General features: G+C 40.0%; 1 protein-coding gene across 1 annotated transcript; it reads right to left on the bottom strand.

Moving 5' to 3' along the window:
• Positions 1 to 4,586, bottom strand: LOC106574856 (ectonucleotide pyrophosphatase/phosphodiesterase family member 7). The gene is made up of 5 exons (XM_014150976.2): positions 4,241 to 4,586; positions 2,759 to 2,904; positions 1,564 to 2,187; positions 1,222 to 1,444; positions 1 to 1,028 (listed from the first exon to the last, which is right to left on the bottom strand). The coding sequence occupies exons 1-5, from the start codon at positions 4,476 to 4,478 to the stop codon at positions 958 to 960; spliced, it is 1,302 nt and encodes a 433-aa protein (XP_014006451.2). The 5' UTR covers positions 4,479 to 4,586; the 3' UTR covers positions 1 to 957.
• Positions 4,587 to 7,202: the final 2,616 nt, after the last annotated feature.

Below are 7,202 nucleotides of genomic sequence, written 5' to 3'. Positions count from 1 at the left end.
AACCATCAGTGGACAGTTGTCTTTATTAAATGTCGGTTCTAGACAAAGTTATTTGAGCCAATGTTGACTGGTTTGATTATTAAACATACACTCAGTAGACAGTTTGTTAGGCACACCACCCCGTTCCAAAAAATGGTTAGCTTCTACAGACAGTGTGTCACGTGGCTGTGGCTTGAGTGTACAAAACATTAAGAATACCTGCTCTTTCCATGACATAGACATGCAACTCAATACTAGGAAGGTGGTCTTAATGTTCTGTACACTCAGTGTATAAAGCAGGCATGAACTTTAGAATGGGCAAAATGAGTGACTTAAGCGACTTTGAGCGTGGAATGTATGATCGTCGATTCCAGGCGCGCCGATTCCAGTGTCTCAGAAACGTCCGGCCTCCTGGGCTTATTATGCACGACAGTGTCTAGGATTTACCGAGAATGGTGCGACAAACAAAAAACATCCGGTCAGCGGCAGTCCTATGGGCGAAAACAGATCGTTGATGAGAGGTCGAAGGAGAATGGCAATAATTGTGCAAGCTACAAACAGGAAAATAACGGCGCAGTACAACAGTGCTGTGCAGAACGACATCTCGGAGCGCACAACACATCGGTCCTTGTCACAGATGGGCTATTGCAGCATGAGTCCATGGCCCTATCCTGCCTGGTGTCAATGATAAAGGCTGGCGGTGTAATGGTGTGGGGAATGTTTTCCCTTGATACCAATTGAGCAACGTTTCCATGCCCTGAAGAATTCAGGCTGTTCTGGCGCAAAGTGGGGTCCGACCCGGTACTAGATAGGTGTACCTAATAAACTGGATACAATCAGATGGATATTGTTGATGAAAATCATAGTGAATGTGATCCTCCTTAAGAATATCTGTTGGAGTTTTGGTTATGATTGATTCAACTATGCAATTCTTTTCAGTTAACGAACATTACGGAAAATAACCGACATCATAAATAACTAGATGACACATAAAATGTAGACAAATATCGATGCCAAAACACCAAGGGACATCTGATTTCTTCTCCCACCTGTGTAGAGAAGAATGGTGCCATTAGTTATGTGATATAACCATTTCTCATGTCAGTCTTGATAATTATCTTATACCAGAAGTATCATCAGTGGAGCACATTATGGTTGATATCTTCCTGTATTAGAATGAATTAATAGACACTGTCATGCATTTTGATACTAATATGCTTTCTAGAAGCTCACAGCTCATACCGTTCTGAAGCAGCATGCCCTCAGTGACAGATAGGGAGCCATTGTTAGGGGCTGGAGCTATCTGCAGCAGCTTGCACATTAGAGGGTAGATGTGGACACTGTCAAAGGGCTCGGACAGATAACTCTTCTTGAAATCTGGTCCAAAAGCACGGAAGATGGTCTTCATGTCCATTTCGTCCATATGGAATCCATGATCTCCTTTGTTCACGTAGACGATCAACCGCTGTTGAAATTACATATCATAATTGTTTTTATTTGTTTAATCTGGGATATTTTTACTTGACCATTTTTTACTTTATACATAGTATATGAAGTGTCTTTAAATTTAATACCAGTACCTACCGAGTTTAAGTTGAAACCTAGATCAGCAATGACAATAATAGGCTGCATTCTGTCATTCTTGGACAAATGAAAGTTCTCTGGCATATCTTCCTTCTTGTAGACTGTGAGGTTTGGGGCCTTCATGAGAGCATCATAAACCTGCTGTTCCTTTCCTTTCTTCGGTGTGATCATTCCAAACCCGCCGTAGTCAAGGAGCTCAAAATAAACCAAGTTGAAGAAATTCAGGTATTTAGAGAGGATTATCTCATCTACAAGAGGTCTTTTTTTAACGGTGGTCATGCCATGGTCAGAGGTGATGATGACGTTCAGGTTATCTGTCAAACCATCTCGCTGGATGGCCTCCCTCAGGTATCCGATGGTGCGGTCAATCTGCTTTATTATGGTTTTCCTGTCAGGATGGTCTGGTCCTTTGGCATGACCCACGTTGTCAGGCTCTCCATAGTACAGAGTCACAAAGTCAAAATCTTCTTCGGTGAACCAGCTCAAAACAGTGTCAATATTCTGATGCCACTCTGTTTCGTTATCATCTTGTTGACCTGTTTCCTCAACCACCGCCCGGTTTACACATTGACCACTGTAGTTGGCGGCTCCTCCTGGAAAGAAAAAGGAACCTGTTTTCAGGCCCTGAAAGAGAAGAAAAGGTATGTATGCTTGTATGTATGCTTCTAATTACAGGGTGTAGTAGGGGTCTTAACTTTCATCAGAGCTACTTCATTCACGTAAAAATAATCAAGTCAAATCAAACTTTATTTGTCACATGCGCCGAATACAACAAGTGTAGACCTTACCGTGAAATGCTTCCTTACAAGCCCTTAACCAACAGTGTAGTTCATGAAGAGTTTAAGAAAATATTTACCAAATAAACTAATGTACAAAATTCAATAAATTATAAAAGGTAACCCAATAACATAACAATAACGAGGCTATATACAGGGGGTACCGGTACCGAGTCAGTGTGCAGGGGTACAGGTTAGTTGAGGTAATTTGTACATGTAGGTAGGGGTGAAGTGACTATGTATAGATAATAAACAGCGAGTAGCAGCAGTGTAAAAACAAATGGAGGGGGGGTCAATGTAATAGTCTGACAGTGGTTTCTGTAGCTGTCAGTAGGAGGACTGTAAGATAAATCTGCATATTAGACAAATAACACTTGTGATATTTTATGTCCAGGATGAAATCCTGACCAGTTCCTCACCTGGTTCTGTGCTGTAATCCACAACGGTAAGGCTCCATTGTCCCACCACTCAGACCTCTTCAAGGTAGCTTTATGGCCCACTTTCTGATGAGTTGTGGAATTAAACATCATATTGTGAACAACTCCATGATCCTCTATCCATCTCCCTGTGAGAGATATGAGAAGAAAATAGAATGACATGTAAATATTTTCTAATGCCAACAACCTTCCAGTTTGAATTGTCTCTTCGTCATGACATTATGATAAACAGTATCCAAAACCTCAATGATGTGTCTTATCAAGGATATCAAAGATGGCATTTACAACTTTAATTGCTGTACTATAATTATTTTTTTATCACTGTCATATAAGAGAACATTTAGAAATTGTCTGTAGATTTGTGGGTTTTTCCTGCATTAACAAATGAAAACATAAGTTGATTTCCATTTCTCAGGAATAACTCTAAGGTCAGATTAAAGTGAGGTCAATTGCCCAGAAATAAAGTAAGCAGCAAGTTTGAAGAGATTTGTATTTAAATAATTAGGACCCGAAGGATATGTACAGTATGTGCCTATATACAGTGTGTTATGTTTGTTCCTTATATAATGACAAACCGGGGCGTAGGTTTAACTACTTTTAATAAACATACACTTCAGCTAGAAAACTCCATGTATAGCCATGCAAGGCATTCTTCAACCACCTGCCCCCCGCATAGCCTGCTGGGTAACGTAGTCTAAATGTTATTAACAGGTAACAACACAGTGTACATTTGATTTATTTTATTTTTATTTTACCATTATTTGACTAAGCAAGTCAGTTAATCCAAATCTACTAATTATATGCATATTCTCGTTTCTGGGAAAGAGTAGTAACCAGTTTAAATCGGGTAAGTTTTTTATCCGGCCGTGCAAATACTGCCCCCTAGCCCCAACAGGTTAAGAACAAATTCTTATTTTCAATGATGGCCTAGGAACAGTGGGTTAACTGCCTTGTTTAGGGGCAGAACGACATTAGATTGTCCTAAAAACCCGAAAGAACATTTCATTTACATTTTAGTCATTTAGCAGAGATAAGAGCGACTTACAAGAGCAATTATGGTTAAGTGCTGTGCTCAAGGGCACATCAACATATTTTCCACCTAGTAAGCACTTAACCACTAGGCTACCTGCCAGCCAGAACACTGGCAAGTGAGGCTACTTTGTAACGTGAGTGAGATCATGGTCAGGACTGGGATTTTCTGGGCACATGCCACAAACAAAAAAGTTTTTTATGAAACAATTTGAATATTTGGCCAAAGAAATCAATTGCCAATAATTAATCTACAGTAGTAGGCTACATTTGACTTCAAAAACAGTTTTGAAACAGTAACTTGGGCCCGTAGTCACATTTTACCCGAGGAAATACTTCTTATTTTTTATTAATATGCACCTGATTGAGAACTTCAAACAAGCTGCTCAAATGCATGCAACAAGTCAATAGCATTTTGTAACTCTTCTGCCTTACCAGTTATGGTGGTAAAGTGAGATGGGGACGTCATGGTGATAGCCGGAGGGGTGATGTACTTTGCCTTCACTCCATCTTCCACTAACTTGTCCATGTGAGGGGTGTCTACGTCTTGATCATAGTCCCATCGGAAACCATCAAAGGAGATCACCAGCAACTTGTTGTGTGTCCCCTTGTTCAATGGTTTGCACTCTACACTGAGAAAAACTGCCATTCCCAAATACAAATCCAACCACATCTTGATGTCTTGGCTTGTCTGCACTAACTAATCCTGTTGGGCTTGATGGATGTCATTTATAGTCATCATTGTGGTCAGGGAGATAACATGTGTTCTGAGTGTTATCTTCAAAGGACAAACCTTGAATGTGCCTTGCTTTAATAGACAGGAGGGGTGTTATCAATTGTTATCTGAAGAGAGATTTTACCTAAGATGACTAGAAATTAGTCTATGGACCCAAGAGTGTCATTAACCCAAGACTAAGATCTGTCTACTCAGCTAATCAGCATATAGGTAGAGTTATCTTTAGTTGTGAGTGTAGTAATGGGTCAGGTAGGACCCTGTAATGATGCTCTAAACAGCATGCCAGAGCCCTGAGGTTAAACAAGGTATTTGACAGCCTCTACTTCTATGCCTTGTACCTGAGTAGACAGATCTTAGTTTTTTTGTAAAAACCTTTGCCGTCCAAAATACTCCACCAACAGCTTCTGTCCAAGGCAATCCACCGTATCATCAAAACAATAAAACATGACCCTGAAAACGACAATGAACTATTAACTTTCCTAAAATCAATCTACTAAAATGTCATTGTACATGATAGTAATCTTATCTAGGTGATCTCAGGCAGTGTCCCAACCCATTAGGGGTTGCAGCAGGTGACTTTGCTGATAGCTGCTTTATTGAGGAAAAGTTTTACTTTCTATGACTGTGATAGAGTTGAAGTCGTAGGTTTACATACACCTTAGCCAAATACATTTAAACTCAGTTTTTCACAATTCCTGACATTTAATCCTAGTAAAAATTCCCTGTCTTAAGTCAGTTAGGATCACCACTTTATTTTAAGAATGTGAAATGTCAGAATAATAGTAGAGAGTGATTTATTTCAGTTTTTATTTCTTTCATCGTGCTTCACGGTTGGGATGGTGTTCTTCAGCTTGCAAGCTTCGCCCTTTTTCCTCCAACATAACAATGGTCATTATGGCCAAACAGTTCTATTTTTGTTTCATCAAACCAGAGGACACTTCTCCAAAAACTATGATCTTTGTCCCCCCGTGTGCAGTTGCAAACCGTAGTCTGGCTTTTTTATGGCGGTTTTAGAGCAGTGGCTTCTTCCTTGCTGATCGGTCTTTCAGGTTATGTCGATATAGGACTCGTGTTACTGTGGATATAGATACTTTTGTACCTGTTTCCTCCAGCATCTTCACAAGGTCCTTTACTGTTGTTCTGGGATTGATTTTCACTTTTCACACCAAAGTACGTTTATCTCTAGGAGACAGAACGCGTCTCCTTCCTGAGCAGTATGGCGGCTGTGTGGTCCCATGGTGTTTATACTTGCGTACTATCGTTTGTACAGATGAACGTGGTACCTTCAGGCGTTGGAAATTGCTCCCAAGGATGAACCAGACTTGTGGAGGTCTACAATTTTTTTATGAGGTCTTGGCTGATTTCTTTTGATTTTCCCATGATATCAAGCAAAGAGGCACTGCGTTTCAAGGTAGGCCTTGAAATACATCCACAGGTACACCTCCAATTGACTCAAATGATGTCAATTAGCCTATCAGAAGCTTATAAAGCCATGACGTCATTTTCTGGAATTTTCCAAGCTGTTTAAAGGCACAGTCAACTTAGTGTATGTAAACTTCTGACCCACTGGAATTGTGATACAGTGAATTATAAGTGAAATAATCTGTCTGTAAACAATTGTTGGAAAAATTACTTGTGTCATGCACAAAGTAGATGTCCTAACCGACTTGCCAAAACTATAGTTTGTTAACAAGAAATTTGTGGAGTGGTTGAAAAACGAGTTTTAATGACAGCAACCTAAGTGTATGTAAACCTCCGACTTCAACTGTATGTGATTCTCTCACCTAGCTATCTTAAAATGAATCAATTAACTGTAGTCACTCTGGAGCCATAGGATCAAACATATGGAAACCACGTTTGACACCGTTCCATTCATTTCTTTCCAGCCATTACAATGAGCCGTCCTCCTATAACTCCTGATGATTGATATAATATCAATAAATACTCACATTTACCCTTTCATTTTTATTGATCATTCAATAATGTCATGGAAATAGCCTACCAATGATGTCATTGCAATGTACACCGAACAAAAATATAAACGCAACATGTAAAGTGTTGGTCCCATGTTTCATGAGTTGAAATAAAATATCCCAGAAATTGTCCATATGCACAAAAAGCATATTTCTCTCAAATTTTGTGCACAAATATCTACATCCCTGTTAGTGTGCATTTCTCCTTTGCCAAGATAATCCATCCACCTGACAGTTGTGGCATATCAAGAAGCTGATTAAACAGCATGCGCTGGGGACCTTGCGCTGGGGACAATAAAAGGCCACTCTAAAATGTTCAGTTTTGTCAAACAACACAATGCCATGTTTTGAGGGAGCGTGCAATTGGCCTTCTGACTGCAGGAATGCCCACCAGAGCTGTTTCCATAGAATTGAATGTTAATTTCTCTATTATAAGCCACCTCCAACATAATTTTAGAGAATTTGTCTGTAGTTTTAGAGAATTTGTCAGCAGTCCAACCTGCCTCAGAACCGCAGACCAAGTGTATGGCGTTGTGTGGGCGGGCAGTTTGTTGATGTCAACATTGTGAACAGAGTGCCCCATGGTGGCGATGTGGTTATGGTATGGGCAGGCTTAAGCTACAGACAACGAACACAATTTCATTTTATCGATGGCAATTTGATACCGTGACGAGATCCTGCGGCCCAT

This window comes from Salmo salar, chromosome ssa02 (assembly GCF_905237065.1).
Source record: "Salmo salar chromosome ssa02, Ssal_v3.1, whole genome shotgun sequence".
Classification (NCBI taxonomy): domain Eukaryota; kingdom Metazoa; phylum Chordata; class Actinopteri; order Salmoniformes; family Salmonidae; genus Salmo; species Salmo salar.
The sequence above is the reverse complement of the archived record's forward strand: the minus strand, read 5'-3'. Positions and strand labels throughout refer to the sequence as shown.

Bases quoted from the DNA above. Each gene is read 5' to 3' on its own strand.
- LOC106574856 (XM_014150976.2), bottom strand. From the start codon at position 4,478: ATGTGGTTGGATTTGTATTTGGGAATGGCAGTTTTTCTCAGTGTAGAG. The intron at 2,905-4,240 runs GTAAGGCAGAAG...TATCTCTCACAG, and splicing joins TCACTTTACCACCATAACTG to GGAGATGGATAGAGGATCAT. The intron at 2,188-2,758 runs GTGAGGAACTGG...CTTCTCTTTCAG, and splicing joins GGATTACAGCACAGAACCAG to GGCCTGAAAACAGGTTCCTT.